The sequence below is a fragment of the Dicentrarchus labrax genome, unplaced genomic scaffold (genome assembly GCF_905237075.1).
Source record: "Dicentrarchus labrax unplaced genomic scaffold, dlabrax2021, whole genome shotgun sequence".
Taxonomy (NCBI): Eukaryota; Metazoa; Chordata; class Actinopteri; family Moronidae; genus Dicentrarchus; species Dicentrarchus labrax.
The window spans coordinates 9,772,631-9,789,062 of NW_026136702.1; the positions used below are offsets into that span (position 1 = coordinate 9,772,631).

Here is a 16,432-nt window from a genome sequence, read left to right on the forward strand (position 1 = left end):
CCCAAGCTGCTTATGTAAAACACAAATACAATGTGGTCGCATGCCAAAATGTGGTCCAGCACATTTAGATTGGACTGAGGGGGGGTGGTTCAACTGATTGTGTGTGTGTGTGTGTGTGTGTGTGTGTGTGTGTGTGTGTGTGTGTGTGTGTGTGTGTGTGGTTTATTCTGGTGGTTTCGTGGCGCCATCTAGAGGACAAGAGCCGCCATGGTGCAGTGAGGCAGCAGGGGGCGCTGTCCAACAACTTAATCATTGAACTGAGACCATGATTGCACCGGAAACCCGGAAACTCGGTTAGCAACCTGACATAAACCCACCAAGTGATGTTGTGTAACTGCACGGTTTGTAAGTAATTTCTGTCATTGTCCCTTCGACACTCGGTTAAATGTACCCACCTGCATCCAGACAACAACGATAACGTTTTAACCTCCTGTGTTATGAACCTGTAACGTTATTTGTTTCATGGTTTTAATTCAAGCTCGTCGCCCGAACAGCTGATGGATGTTCGGGCTCGCTGTTAGCTTAGCAGGCTAACTTAGCCACGTAAACAATGGAGGGCTGTGAGAGACTTCAGTGTCTCCAAGTCAACTTTATGTGATTGTTATAAAGGTTTAACTAACTAACTGTGTGTTTTAGTCTGTTCTGTGATTAAGACAGGTGTTATTGTATCACAGGATAATTAACTTAAAGTCAGTTAATGTTGAATAAGAGTTAATTACATTTATATTTAACCACGTTTGAGGCGAGTTAGCTCACAGTAGGTGTATTCTTGCTATATTATAGCCTTTTTATTCAAGTATTGCCAGGGCTTATAAGACATCATCTGTTAGTAATAATAACCCATTGACTTTGTTTACAGCTGCATCAACATGCCTGTGGAGGGTTTAGAGGACCAGGTTCCCTCCTCTCTCTCCAGCCCTGCCAGTGCTGCCCTAACCCCGGGAGGGACAGAGGAGGATGGGGCTACAGGGGGCTCAGCAGTGTGCTCTCTCCCTGAAAACAGCCAGGGATCAGAGGCTGCTGCAGCCTATCCTGCCAACACTGGACCTGAGGAGGGCAACAGCGGTGAGCTATACAATCCTTACACCACAAGAGAGTAGGGATAAATGTCATGAATAGTTTTGAACTGACAGAAAATGGCCATCTCATGCTTCCATGTGTTGTCGTCCGTGGTGCGGTACAGGTGGTAAGAAGTCTGGAGCCTTGTTGCAGATCGACCGGCAGCGTATCCAAGCGGCATCCGCCAGTTCTGGAGCTGATGAACTTCAGGGTCTTGGTGTGGCTGTGTATGACCAGGATGTCCTTGAGCAAGGTGTCCTGCAGCAAGTGGACGAGGCGATCCACGAGGCCAGTCAGGCTGCTGCTAAAGTTGACGCTGAGAAGGAATACCAGTCTGTGCTGGATGATGTCAGGTAAAGGACAGTAAAACCTTAGCAATATATAAATCGGAACTAGACACTTCATCGATTGCAATAAGAAAAGTCTTCAGTAGAATATTAATAGTTTCACTAAAATGCAAACTGCCATAAACAGTCATATGCCTTGATAACGGAGCGTGCTATGAGAGACTCACCATAGCCGCTTTCACCCTTCGTTAAAGAAACAATCCACAGGTAGTCCACGATGGAGATGTACTCAGCAACAATAATGTGTGTGTGCCTTTATAAATTAAGTGGGTAAATTATTAAGAATTATCAATAATTATTGCTATCGATTGAAATGAAACATTTTATTGTGATATATTTTTCCACTATATCACCCAGCTAATGTTACGATTGCACCGAGATAGAAATCTTACTCTGTTTTTTTAATACTGTGTGTTTCAGGTCTGTTACAACATCTCTGAAACATATCAACAAGATTATCGAGCAGCTGTCTCCATATGCTGCCTCCAGCAAAGATATCAGTCGGAAGATTGAATCTGTGAAACGACAGAAAGAAAATAAGGTACAATACTAAATACTAAGTAGTATAAGTATATGATTTACATGATAATATTACATTAATATGTTATTGATAGTGAATGTGGTGATGATGACAACGCCTTTTAATTCAGGAGAAACAGCTGAAGAAAGTCAGAGCCAAACAGAAGCGACTTCAGGCCATTCTGGGAGGAGAGGACACCCAACGAGTGGAAGCTGAGCTTTTGGCAGAGGATGACGAAGAGGAAGGTGAGGTGTCTTTATTTTGAATCTCCTTTTCACGTAAGGTAGAAAGTATGAAACCAGGGTCACGTTCAGCGCTGTCCAAAGTGAAGCAAAACAAAGCAGAAATAGAAACAATACAAAGCATTCAGACCAGTTGCAGTTATGGTGGCCAAGATTCAGTGGCATTCCTCATTGAAGGAATTGTCAGAGATTATCATTAATACTCTCTGGGTGGTACAAATTACACTCCACGGTGCAGTGATGTTGTTTGGAATACCAAGATGTTAATATGTGTTACATCTTCTACAGATTTTGTCCCTGACACATCCATCTAAATATGTGTCAGTTGAGTTTGTTGCACTGTAATTAGAAAAATGTCACATATTTGTGTGAAGCATTTTCACATTGAGCTCTCCCCTGAGACAGCTGGGTTACATTTGGTGTTGGAATGTTTTTTCCAGTTTAGTTGTTGCCACTTAACACTTTATTTTGCAACAGCCTTTGAGATCTGTTTGCTTCTGTTTGATGGGTGCGTTTGACACATCTATTGTGACACAGTAGACAGCTGTCAATAATTTTTGAATGATCTCTAAAAAAGGACACACAAACTGTAATCATCTTCAGTTGTAATAACAAGGAATACTAACACTTCGCTGTAGGATGTCCACTACATAGCCTGATTGGTTTCATATATACGTTATTCTTTGTTTAACATGAACAAAATAGTAACCACCCTGACATCACTGAGGGTTTTGGCCATTAGGGCAACATATTTGAAAGTTGTAACCTACAAAGAGCAGAAGTTTCTTCTGATAATTGACAGTTCTGTATCTAACCCTGCCTGATGTTTGTGTTTTACCAGAAGCCGGGCCGTCCACACTGGGCAGCATGCTCATGCCCTCTCAGGAAACTGAATGGGAGGAGCTTATCCGGACCGGACACATGACTCCTTTTGGAACACGAATCCCGCAGAAGGAGGTCAAGAAGGAGCCTCGAAAAGTGATGCTTGCTGAGAACTCAGCCTTTGACCAGTACTTGACGGACCAGGCAAAGTTGGCTACTGAGAGGAGGAGAGGCCCTCTTTTAAAGAAGAAGCGGAGCTCTGGACTCAGCCCTGATGAGGAGGCCAGGGGAAAAACCAGCAGAATTGTTTCCTCTTCCAAGGATAAAAAAATGAGGAAGCGCATGCGAAAGCTCCAGATAACTGCTCTGAAGGCCCATCCTAAGGCTCGTCCCAAGACCGAGCCACAGCTCCCTAAGCCAAGGAGGAAGTGTCATACTGAGGGAGAGGAGACGGGCAGCGAGGAGTCAGAGTACCTGCCCAGTGATGAAGGCATAGATCCTGACCAAGAGGAAAGAGAAGCCATGGAGGAGGGCTTTGGGGAGGAGGATGAAGACGAGTATGAGTTGAAACCATACAAGAGAAAAACTGAAAAGAAGGGGAGGAAGAAAGGCAAGAAAAAAGAGGAGAGTGAGGAAGAATACTGCCCTGAGAGTTCTGATGAAGAGGAGAATGAGAAGGGTAAAGGCAAAAAATGCAGAGATGATGGAGATGTGGAATACTACAGGCAGCGAATAAGGTATGATTGTGTAATTGCTGTTATAAACTTTAATATACTATACTATAAATTATTGGTTATTTTTGGCTAAGAGTTTTGTAATTTGTTTACAGTTTTTAAACAGTAGATTTGTGATTGGATACAACGTTTTCATCAGCAAGTCTTCCTCTACCGAGAATGCATACATCTGCGCCTGTAAATGACATGCTCAACAAACGCCAGATTGAGCTTTTAACTTTGCATCACATTTGCAATGGCAGTGGTGCAAATGTGCTATTGTTATTCCCGTTAGTTAAGGAGAAAAGCAGTCGGTTTCTGCTGGCTCCATAGTGCAGAAGGAGAGTTAATCCCAGATGAGATTGGCAGCTGTTTCTTGACTAAGCAAATTCACTCCCTGCTCTTCTTCTCTCTCTGCTCTCACACTGGCCTAATTATCCTCCTGCACATGGTTTTATACACTCACTCACTCTAATGCTCAAATTAATGGAAGAGCAGCCCTAATGAGATTTCATATTTATAGCTGCCAAATAAATTGTGTTGGCATGTGTCCTTTTTCTACACTGCAGTGATTGAATGTCAATTCAACAGCATAGACACGGCATGGATGGTGAGGCTAGCTTATATGAGGAATGATATTATTAGAGCGGGCGGTATTTGTAGTTGGGTGGGGGGGTGTAGTGGGGGCAGAAAAGTGTAATTAACTGAACCAATGCTTAGTCTTGACTTAATTAGAGAGTGTGGTCTCCCAGGCCCAGCTAAAGGACCAGTTTTGTGGCAGGGTGACAGGACCAGGCCCAAATGAAGATGGATTCTTATCCTCTCCACCTCACACCTTTCTGGGGAACTCGCACTACTAATTGTCTGTATCAATCTTCATTTGCTGCGCGACGACTGTGCCTCTAACTGCCCTCTCTCCTGCACCATTAAAACTCTTCTCCTTTACATTTCCCTTTTTGCTGTAGATGTTCCACCGCTCAAGGGAAATACCCACAACTCAAAACATTTGCTATCCATACACCTGTGTAGTCAAGTCTTTAAACAAATCACTGAGTGCAAATGGTCTGTCCATCCATCCATTCTCTATTCCTACTTACCCTGTTCAGGGTTGCATGTAGCTGGAACTATCCAAGTATCTGTGGGGTGGCAGGGTCAGTAGTCTAGTCTCCAAAATGACAGAATTCACTTGAAATGTCTCACTTATTTTGAGCTGGGATCACCAAATTATTTTACTTTTTGGATGTAAACACAGTATCAAACACTCATTTTGACAGTTTTCACGATAGTTATTTTAGTCTTGGAACCCTTTTCTAAAGATTAAGCAGATGTTTGACTTCTAACTCAGCAAGCTGACTAATGTGCTAGAACTTCATCAGTATGTACTCATTCTTTTACTAGGAAATGGAAGCGACAGCGTCTTCGAGAAAGGGAGGCGAAGAGAGAAAGAGGCGAGGAGCTTACAGACGACAGTGATGAAGAATTTGATGAGGGATTCAAAGTGCCTGGATTCCTCTGGAAAAAACTTTTCAAGTAAGTTAATTATGAAACATTAAGAGTTACCTCAAATATTCACGCAGCCACTAACAAATGTTTTCAACTGCCAAGTAAGGAAGTGATGGTATTTGATAGCTATAAAATAATTGGTCTATAAAAGAAAGTCTGTGTGCTTTATGTACTGTCTCAGCTTCTAACAGCCTTTGTCCTGAAATGATAATGATTAGCTAAAGATTATTTGATCGAGGCACCATAAACTAGGTCTATAGGTCACTAGTATTTGTTGGTATGTCATTTTGCCTGCCCTCGTCTTTCTTAAAACACCACAATTGTCATAATTTACTACAAATTGTGTGGGGTTTTTTGCATATATTTAATAACGATATAGTCAGTTTTCACTGTAAGAAAATTTGCTTTTGGCTGGCAAGTACATCATCCCTCTAGCTGGAAGGGATTAAGTAATTTGCTCTGACACTTACTGGCAATAATTGAATCAGATTTCAGTTGAAATGCAGTGTGATTACCGGGCCACCCTGTAATGTGTGTGCACTTTACATACGTGTATCACGTTGTCAGGTACCAGCAGACAGGTGTGCGGTGGATGTGGGAACTCCATTGTCAGCAGGCAGGCGGCATCCTGGGAGATGAGATGGGATTGGGTAAAACCATCGAGGTCATCAGCTTTCTCGCTGGACTGAGCTACAGCAAACTGAGGACCAGAGGATCCAACTACAGGTACACACACACACACACACACACACACAAACAAACAAACTGTGGCCAGAGACTGTGTGTCTGTATGGTATGAATATTTGATTAGGGGGATTTCTGCTTGAGAGTGTTCATCTGAATTATTAAACATGTTTCAATTATCCGACTCTTCACTTTCTTACTGCAGACATCAGAGAAAACACTGACACTCTGGGTGTGTGTGTGTGTGTGTGTGAGACAGAAGGTGTGGTAGAGTAGAGTGACTGTCATGTCATGAACACTTAAAATTAATTTTGGACTCATGAAGTGGGTGTGGGACAACAAATCAAACATGGAAAACATGACTCACATGTGGTGATAATCTGGTTTTACTGCACAGACGACACTGGGTGGAGGTGGAGCTTCCCTGATGGTCAATACTCTGTCTGCTATAGACGCCCACAAATTGATTGCTTGCAAACTCAATTATGGCCAAGTATCAATAGCTTCCACCAGGCAGAGGTTCATACCAGCCCATTAGTGTATCTTTGTGCGTGTGTGTTTGACAAAGCTCTTGTAAATCTTCACAGAGGAGCTGAGCATGTGTCCACGCACCTTCTTTGATTCGTTTGCAAGACACAGAGACGGAATGGAGTTTTTTTGTAAGATCATTCTGCACCATTATTGTACTTTGACACTCAGCTTCCTCTATTTCCGTTACTCTACATTAAAGCAAAGGACATTTTCATTTTCACTTTTTGGGGAAAAGCCTTTATTTTGTATAATTTGATATCGAAATGTTGATTGTAATCTGCTAATGAAATTTTCTGAAGTTATGCAAAGTTAAATGAACCCCGAGCTCCCTTGTTACTCATCTTAACCACAGGTTTAAGATTAAACATCTCTGCGCTGTGTGTTGTAGGTATGCCGGTCTGGGTCCGACAGTCATCGTGTGCCCAGCTACAGTCATGCACCAGTGGGTAAAGGAGTTTCACACCTGGTGGCCTCCTTTCAGGGTGGCTGTTCTGCATGAAACTGGCTCTTTCACCAGCAACAAGGTAATTGTTTGTTCATGTGTAGTGGATTTTCATATTCATAATTCAGTTAAAAAGTTTTCTACAGGGTATTTCTTTCCTCTGGGGGGCACTAGAGGTCTGTTTATGCCAGATTATCTTTTAACCTTCTCCCCTCTGTCCTGAAACCACATTAAAGACCCTACTTCGACACTCAAGCTACCAGAGATGTTTAGGAGTTGATCTGCCGATAACCTGAATTGATCTATGTGGGGTTTTTTTCTCTGTTGCAGGAAAAGCTTATACCAGAGATCGTATCGTGTCATGGTATTTTGATAACCTCATATTCAGCTGTGAGGAATATGCAAGACACCTTGCAGCGCTGGGACTGGCACTATATTATACTGGATGAGGGCCATAAGATCAGGAATCCAAATGCGGGAGTTACCATTGCCTGCAAACAGGTATTGTTTTAGACATTCATGAACAAAGTGTATAAGCACAATACTTGAAGATGCTTCCAGCAGTAGTGACTTTTGCTTATTAATACATTTAAACTTTGCTGAGTTGAAAAAGTAATACATGCCTTTTCATTTGTGTCAGTTATCTAGATTATCTTTCTCCACATTCCTACACACCATAATTGCTTATGTTCCTACCTTCAGAAGAAGCTATTTACTTCTATTAATTCACAACATTGTACAACATCAAACGTCCTAGAGCATCACATCGATCTTTAGGAATATATAACATATATTCTCTCTTCCCTCTCTCTAGTTTCGCACTCCCCACAGGTTCATCCTGTCTGGCTCTCCCATGCAGAACAATTTGAAGGAGCTGTGGTCACTGTTTGATTTTGTCTTCCCCGGCAAGCTGGGGACATTGCCTGTCTTCATGGAGCAGTTTTCTGTGCCAATCACCATGGGGGGGTACAGCAATGCCTCACCTGTACAGGTACTGCAACAGACACACAAATGCAGTTAGATTTGTTTATATTCAACTCCTTAATTCTTAGGTCCTTAAAGAAATGTCCCCCCATTTTAGAGCTAGAAGACATTTTCAGAAGACAAACACAAAGTACAAACCAGGTATAAAGGCTGACCACAAGGTTGTCATTGTAGTTTATCTTGTATTTTGGATCGTACCATTTGATTTAACAGTTTTTTTGTTTTTTTTAGTTAAGATGAAAAAAGGATGCATACATAAGAACAGGAATTAGTCCATTAATCCAGCAAACCTTTAAGTAAACATATAACATAGGTTTAGGGAGGGAGCAATGAAGAGCTTAAGTGTCACTCAACAACACTAGTCACACAAATGCACAATTCTGGAGAGCTAGATGGAAGCAAGTCTGAAGGAGAGATAGTGGAGCAACAGAGCCATTAAGTGCTGTGCAGGATAATGTAGGTCCATGCAAAGGAACTTCAGTACATCCCTAGTGTGTGTGAGAGAGGGAGAGGCTAAAGTGGAGAGTCAGTGAGCTAAATTGTAGCCCTTTGTCATTAGTGTTCAGTCGTTAATAACCCACTGACTGTATGGATTTAATTATTTAAGCTTGCTATTGATGCTTCTTCCGCTGTCGATAATAAAAACCTTTACTAATTATTAATGTTATTAAATGGTCAAAGAGGGCTAAGCTCTGCTGCCTTATCCTCTTCTCGAAATTCTCGGAGCAGCAGAGCTGGCCCTTGGCTCTTGTTCATGTATATGTATAACCAGATATATATATAAAAACGTATGCAGGTGGGCTGGGGCTGGATGAGGATATGGATGTGAGATCCATTACTGAAGCATGCATTTGCACCCCCATGTGAAGCCACTCAGCAGCTTGTGCAGATATCACTGGATCATCTGCTGCCCTCTTCTTTTTCTTTTCGACTCTGACCTCCATTGAGCCCTAAATCCCACAATGTTATTGTCCCCTCAAGCTTTGCAGAGTGTGTCTTTGATCCCTCTGTGGACCCCCAGTGAGTTAATGTTTAAAAGGCTAACTGGCCTTTAGCACTGACTCTGGATGAGGTGTAGCAGCACATTTACAGTGGAGCTCTTAGTGTGGGTGGGACCAAGTGTTTCTCAAGCTCCCCTCTCTGTTTCCAGTGGATCTGGCCAGTAGTAGATATAGTGGTAGATGAAAGAGGAGGGCTCTGTCCCCCGAGACCAACAGCACTCTGTTCAATGTTTAATGGCTCATACTGCTGAGAGGGACAGCAACATGAGGGAGGTGATGAGAGAGAGCAGAAGAGGGGCTAAACAATGATCATGCCTCAGGAAACATCCACACAGACAGGTGTGAGTGGTGTTGTGGTTGTTTGACACACTGAACTGAATGTTGCTTCTGTTTTTAAAGCAGTTTGTTTGTGCTAAAAGGCTTAACTGTTGTTGTTTTCCAGGTCCAGACAGCATTTAAGTGCGCAAGTGTGCTGAGGGACACCATAAATCCTTACCTGCTCAGAAGAATGAAAGCAGACGTCAAAGACAACCTCTCTTTACCTGACAAAAATGAACAGGTATTCATCATACTACATTTGACCCTGTTCTGTCTAAGTATTGAACAGCCTGGATCTCTTAACTGGGGAGGTGTTTATCTGATTGGATGTGACTGTATGTGCCACGTCTAAAGAGTATTTGATGAATGTGCATGGCCCTTGTCAGGTGAAGCCAGCTAATAAAGTCCTAGTAAAGTAAAAGGAGCAGGTATTCATTAAGGTGGCCGGTCCCTGGTCTGTCCTCGCGGCTGACGCTGGTTGACTCCTCAGTCCACTTCAGCTCATTAAGTCAGTCCCTCAGGACAGCAGTGGCTCCAAAAAACACGTTGCTTTCCTCTAATTTCTCTTCTCACACTCTGCACTTCATCAAGGGGCTTTAAAGCGGATGTTCACTGCTCATTACACACTCTTACACTGCCGTGTGTCTGTGTATGTGTTTGTTTGTGTGTAGGTTCTGTTTTGTAGATTAACAGAGGAACAGCGGCAGGTGTATCAGAGCTTCTTGGATTCCAAAGAGGTCTACCAGATACTAAACGGGGACATGCAGGTAAGCCTCGCTTTTGTTGTTAAACAAGTTCACTGTTGGTTTTATGCTTCTTCTTCTTTGTATTGGCCCACGCTGCATTGCAAGTACGAAGAGGGCGAAACTCTCTGTCAAGGAGAAGACTTCCAGGAACCAGACTTTCCTTATTTATTATTTAACCTAACTGATGAATATCAGTCCACCTCTCTTGCTCACAGGCATTTGTTTGATTTTTTATCCACTCTTGACCACTTAAAAAACAACACCTTGAAGTGCCATCAGTGGAATACATTTTTTTGCCATGTAGATTTTGTTAAACGCCTAGTAGCTTGACTTTAGTGTTCTTTAAGATGCTCACTTTAAGAATGCTGTGCAGTTGGACTTCTCACATTAGCCAGACCCTGGAGAGAGAGACTCAACCATTTATCACCACTGACCAAATGGACCTTGTTGGAGAGCCAGGGGTGACCACAGCAGATTGTGTGTGTGCACACACACACATATGCTCTTACAGACATATTCAGTGGTCACTCTCAGTCCATTAAACACCATTATTAATGCAGTGACCGTTGGGCCTTCATCAAGAAACGCGGCCTTTATTGTCCGTAAATAAATTATGTAACTCATTCCTGTAGGCTAAAGTAAATGTGTTTATTTGTTTAAAGGTGCAACGCTGTGAAAAGCAGTGAATTCTACCAACCTTCTGTACCAGTTTTGTCACCTGTGACTAATTCTGTGTTAATGAAGGAAACAGTCTATTTGAGAAGCTCTTTTTCTTTTCCTTTTTTTTGGTACCGTTTAGGTATTCTCAGGTTTAATAGCGCTACGTAAGATCTGTAACCACCCGGACCTTTTCTCTGGCGGACCCCGGATGTTGCGGGGAATCCCAGAAGACCAGCTCACTGAGGAGGAACACTTCGGCTTCTGGAAACGCTCAGGAAAACTGATAGTGGTGGAGTCACTGCTGCGTCTCTGGTTCAAACAGGGCCACAGAGTCCTGCTCTTCACGCAGTCTAGACAGGTTAGGAACACATTCTCTGATTCACCTACAAATCACTTGTCCAATTAATTCTCATGATCGCTTGTAGATGTTGTCTCCGCATTTGTTGTTGTGTACGTACAACCCCTGTGCTTGTAAAACTGCGTGCCGAGAGAGAGAGTGTGTATGTGAGAGAGGCCCCAGCTGTTGCAGTCAATACCAATGAGATTATACCTCAGAGGGAACCTGAGACCCTCCCTGTCGGTATCTCTGTCCATGTAATATTAATCTGCTTTAATCCTTTTAGAGATAATCCAAACCTCAGCCCCTCTTTCCCTCTCTCTATTTCACTCCCTGTCTCCTTTTTTTTCCCCACAATCTCTCTGCTTATTTTATCGCCTTCCTCCTTTCCAGATGTTGGACATCTTCGAGGTATTTGTGAGGGAGAATAACTACTTGTACCTGAAAATGGACGGCACTACCCCAATAGCTTCCAGACAGCCCCTCATCGCTCGCTACAACGAGGTAAGGATTAGTCATCCCTAATGGCTCTGAGTGTTTCCCATGAAAATCCCGTCCTGAGGGACAAACGGCTTCAGTGGAACCCTGCACACCCTGAGGTGGAAACACTAATTGGTGACAATCTGTTGTTAAAACTGTATGCACCTTATTGTCTCCGTATTCAAATATCATTACGCATATATGTGTAACTTCACAAGAAAGAATTTAAAATTATAGCTAATGAATAGTTAATAGTATTCTGATTCTCTTCAAATGTTTAGCAAAATCAGTATTTTTTAAATTGAACGTGTTAAAGTTAAAAGTTTTATAACAATTAAAAAATGTTCTTGGTAGTGAGAATAACATAACCAAAAGCTAAGTTTAAATTAAGATATTTGATTCTCTTTATATAGTGTAATTTAATTTGAAAAACAGGACATTCTTGTTTGATATTACCTTCAATTGTTAGTTAACAATTTACTGAATAAATGTAGTGTTATGATTATACCTCAAAGTGATTTTCAAAAGGAAGTATAGAAACCATATAAATGATGTTTATTAATCAGTGAAATTTTTTTCCCTTGACTTTTTTTTCTTACAGGACAAATCCATTTTTATCTTCTTGTTGACCACTAAAGTCGGAGGTCTGGGAGTCAATCTGACTGGAGCCAACAGAGTTATCATCTATGACCCAGACTGGAACCCCAGTACCGACACACAGGTTAGACAGAAACACACATTCGATAGCTCAAATTAAACATTTACTAGATGCATTATTTCTCATGGATTTTTATTTTTCTGTTTATGTACATCTGTTATTTGCAACTTAAAAATTACTTAAATTTCCAGTTGGACACCAGCTTTTCCTGATTCACACCATTTCTTCCTTGTTTACTTTAAGCCTGAATAAAAAAACTTGACTGTGCGTTTCAGATAATTAATTTAATTATTTATTTGAATGTATTGTGTTGTTCATAGGCACGGGAGCGAGCATGGAGGATTGGTCAGAAGCAGCAAGTGACGATCTACAGACTGCTGACTGCAGGGACCATCGAGGAGAAAATCTACCACAGGTCAGCACAGTTTTTATATTGTTTAACGTGATGCTTAACCATGAGCACTTCCATATACAGGATATTCAAACACAAAACTCAAGCACTGTCTTTTGTGCTTTCTCTCAGCTGGTTTTGTATTTTTGTTGCCTTTCCATTGACTTCACATATTCATGAATGTTGGTAATAACATGACTAATTGCTCACATCACTGTATTACTACTTGCACTATCCCAGTTCTCAGTAATTGAAAAGCTTTCCTGCATTATTAAATGGCCAATTTAGGACTGCTAAACTGTTGCTCTGGTTGGTTTGGGTCTGTGAAGTGCTTTCAAAAAGCAAGTTGGAAAAACTGTGGGGATTCTATTTTGGTACCTACAGTAGTGCGGTTAACTAATTTTCTCATCCATCAGCCAAACTACTCTGTGGTGACAGAGGATCAGGGTTGCCTGCTGGGGTAAAGTATCTAATTCTGTTTTTTATCTGTTGTAATTCAGGCAAATCTTCAAACAATTTCTGACCAATCGTGTTCTGAAGGACCCCAAACAAAGACGTTTTTTCAAGTCTAATGACATCTATGAGCTCTTCACCCTGTCAGACCCGGATGGAGCTCAGGGAACAGAGACCAGTGCCATATTTGCAGGTCTGCAATTTTTTCTTTTTGTTTGTCCGTTTTGTTCTTACCAGAGAAACATTCTATTGTCTAGTTATTAGTATCCAAATCTCTTCAGAAAAGAATCCACCTAAAAGGTTTTTTTGGTATGATTCTCTTACAGGTACAGGTTCTGATGTCAAGGCACCCAAGAAACCTGAAAGACCAAGGCCGTCACACACGGCAAACCATGGCACCCATGTACATAAACACTCCTCGATAAACATTCCTGCATTAAGGGATGGAAACAGTTCTCCGTGCAATAAAAACTCTCAGGGTGAACCAAATGTCCCGACGGACAGTCAAAGCACCAACCATAATGGCAATATTTCAGCAAATACACAGCATACAGGGCAAAATAACAGAGACTGGGATGCAGCCCAGCCAGGACTCAAAAACTCAAACTCATCCAGCTCTCACCAACACAGAGACAAAGACTCTACCCTGACTAGCCCACAGAAACACAGGGAGAAGAGGAAGCACTGCGACTCCGCTGACTCAGACAAACGTAAACATAAGAAACGCAAACGCACGCAGGATGCTCGGTTTGAAGGCCAACGCATCTCTCACTTGGTGAAGAAAAGAACCTATAAGAAAGGGGAGGGAGAAGACAATGAGACCGGTGACCAGAAGAAATCCGACGATTATGTCTTGGCAAAGCTCTTCAAGAAATCTGGTAAGCTTTTTGTGCACAAACCCCATCAGCCATATCCTGGCATGGTTTTTTCAGTAAAATAATAAGCTACTTTGTTGACTCTTATTTTTGTTACTCGTCTTCTTCAGGTATCCACAGTGTGATGCAGCATGACACCATCATGGAGTCCTCCAACCCTGACTATGTTCTTGTAGAGGCAGAAGCCAACAGGGTGGCCAAAGATGCCATGAAAGCTCTTAAGGTTTCTCGCCAAAAGTGCAGGCTGCCCTTCAATAGACCCCCTCCTCCACCTGCAAGGTACACAGTCTCACACACTGGAAAAGTTTAGAACTGCACTTATCTAATTTAAAATAAAACATATCTTAAGTTTGCCCCTCGTTTGCTCTCTCAGGAAACGTTTTGGACAAAAGAAGAATTCTCTCCTGGTTGCACCTTCTGTTCAGTCTGTCCCTACTCCCAGCAAATGCAAGGTAACAGTAGTGTTATTGTGAAAAAAGATATGTAGCACAATTATGGCAGTTATTTTGCATTTTGTGCCATGTTGTGTAAATTCATTTGTTTCTCTCTTCAGGATGCTGCTATTATAAATAAGTCTGTGTCAAAGAAGCCTGGTTCAGGAGCTCATTTCAGTGGGGAGGGGCCAGAAAGTGAGTCAAACTCCGCCCCACTCTCCTCCTCCTCTCTGCTGGCCAAGATGAGAGTGCGCAATCACATCAGCCTGCCCTCCAGCCAAAGAGAAGAAGCAGAAGCAGAGGAACAGGAGGACGGCTCTGAGGCTCCGGGAACGAGCTCCTCCCCAGCTCCGCCCACTGAGCACGACGAGCTGCTGGTCGACCTGCGCAACTTCGTAGCTTTCCAGGCGAATGTGGACGGACAGGCCACCACCAAGGAAGTGCTGGAGTATTTCAAACCAAGATTGACCCAGCAACAGGCGCCTGTCTTCAGAGAGCTGCTCAGGAGCATCTGTGAGTTCCATAGGACTTCTGGTCAGGAGGGCATCTGGAGACTGAAGGAGCACTTCCGCTGAGCGAAGCACAGATGAAAGACTGAACTGTGATGCATATTTGAGTACTTGTTAGCTATAAGTCTGCAGTCTGCAATATCACCTTGTTTTTCTGTACTTTTTTATGTTGTTGGCTGTCAAACTGAGAAGTCCATCTGACAAAAGTACATCAGCCACACTAGATCAAAATGGGTAATTTAACATTATTACAGTTATGAATAAACCATATTGAAGGAAGGCTGTTTTACTGTACAGTGGACTATTGGGTTAGCTGATAAACTCCCATGATTATCTGTTAATTATCAGTTAACCAACTCTTGAAGGGACCGTGTATAATTAGTTTGAGCTGCAATCTGAGTTGGTTAGACTTTAGTGCTTGTTCAAGCGCTATCGCAATTACTTCTGTTGCTGTTTAGTGTTGTTTGTGCCTGGTTATACTTGAATTCACTTGTTTTCTATTTGTCTGAAAGTTACAACTTAATTACCTTGAGTAATGGTTTACTCACCATTTGTATCTTAACGTTCTCACTTCTGTCATATTTTGTAATATGCTTCTATAAAATACAGTAGTTTGTCATTTTGTAAATATGACCAAATCACCACAGGTTTGGTAGATTTTGTACTGAATGGCTTGTCTTAAACTATGAACAATTATAGGGTAGGGGTGGGGAGATGGGGGTATTAAAATGATATTCAAATGACCTACCTCCAATTATTTGTGAACAACTGGCAAAAAAGCAAAGTTATGTTGCTGCCATGTTTTATAAAAAAATAAAAATAAAGCTTTGAATGCACTGTCTTGCATATATTGTATGCAATAAACCTTTGTAACTACTTTCCTGTTTGGTTATTTGAAATGCACACAGGTTCAGGGTAAAGGAAGACGGAAGATGATCAGTCAGTAAATACAGATTAAATTTCTATATTCACCACAATAAAGGTTAAATGTTTACATTTTTATATATATATTATATATTTATTTTTTTTGCTCACTATCCTGCAAGAATTAGAGTTTCACTAGAGTGTGAGATTGTGGTGCTGACCAAGGTCCTGAAATGTATTCTGATAGAGAAATCATGTAAACGTGGGACCCCAAATCTGAAAACCTTGTTAAAGTTTACTTATAAAATTGTTTCTAACCAACGAAGATGAGTTTTTAATTTCATTAGTCATTTAAGTAACCATCAGAGGAGGGAGAGGAGAGGCGCTGACAGGAAGCAGATACACACACTGCAGGCCTGCACTCTTGTCAGAGTTGTCTAGACCAAATATTGGGATAAAGTTATCAACCGTTATTTGATTTCAATTTTCTCCACGCACCTCGCCGAGGTCATAATAACAACTTTATTTTCAGTGGTGCATAAATTAATTACGCGCATTTAATAACTAAAATATCATTATATTCCCCCTTTAATAACATAAACGCTGCACGCCAGGGAAACCCTTAATAGCGCGGGGCCCTGTAACTGGCCATTATCCGCCTGTAATGATATTACAGAACCAATTACGCGCCATTAGAAGGGATTTTCTGCACTTTATGTGGTTTAGTCCAATCCCGCACTCCTCTTCTAAATTTCAGCTGCTTCTCGAAGCCTCATTTTGCCTCCACCTCAGAGACGCATGGCGTCTGCGCTCTGCCGTCCCAGATGCGCTTTAAAACTAATTGAAAGGGTCCCGCAGC

The 16,432-nt window shown here is 41.8% G+C and overlaps 1 protein-coding gene across 1 annotated transcript; it reads left to right on the forward strand.

Moving 5' to 3' along the window:
- Positions 1-274: 274 nt before the first annotated feature.
- Positions 275-15,586, forward strand: ercc6 (excision repair cross-complementation group 6). Its single transcript, XM_051416762.1, has 22 exons — positions 275-345; positions 860-1,065; positions 1,184-1,412; positions 1,827-1,947; positions 2,057-2,171; positions 3,010-3,727; positions 5,102-5,233; positions 5,774-5,932; positions 6,810-6,945; positions 7,194-7,364; positions 7,678-7,854; positions 9,291-9,407; positions 9,838-9,933; positions 10,712-10,930; positions 11,303-11,413; positions 11,991-12,110; positions 12,368-12,462; positions 12,939-13,084; positions 13,218-13,769; positions 13,877-14,045; positions 14,140-14,218; positions 14,320-15,586. The coding sequence occupies exons 2-22, from the start codon at positions 870-872 to the stop codon at positions 14,773-14,775; spliced, it is 4,314 nt and encodes a 1,437-aa protein (XP_051272722.1). The 5' UTR covers positions 275-345; positions 860-869; the 3' UTR covers positions 14,776-15,586.
- The last annotated feature ends 846 nt before the right edge of the window (positions 15,587-16,432 follow it).

Excerpts from the sequence above, each read along its gene's own strand:
- ercc6 (XM_051416762.1), top strand. The coding sequence starts at position 870 with ATGCCTGTGGAGGGTTTAGAGGACCAGGTTCCCTCCTCTCTCTCCAGC. Across the intron at positions 2,172-3,009 it reads AGAGGATGACGAAGAGGAAG|AAGCCGGGCCGTCCACACTG; the intron begins GTGAGGTGTCTT and ends GTGTTTTACCAG. Across the intron at positions 12,111-12,367 it reads ACCCCAGTACCGACACACAG|GCACGGGAGCGAGCATGGAG; the intron begins GTTAGACAGAAA and ends TGTTGTTCATAG.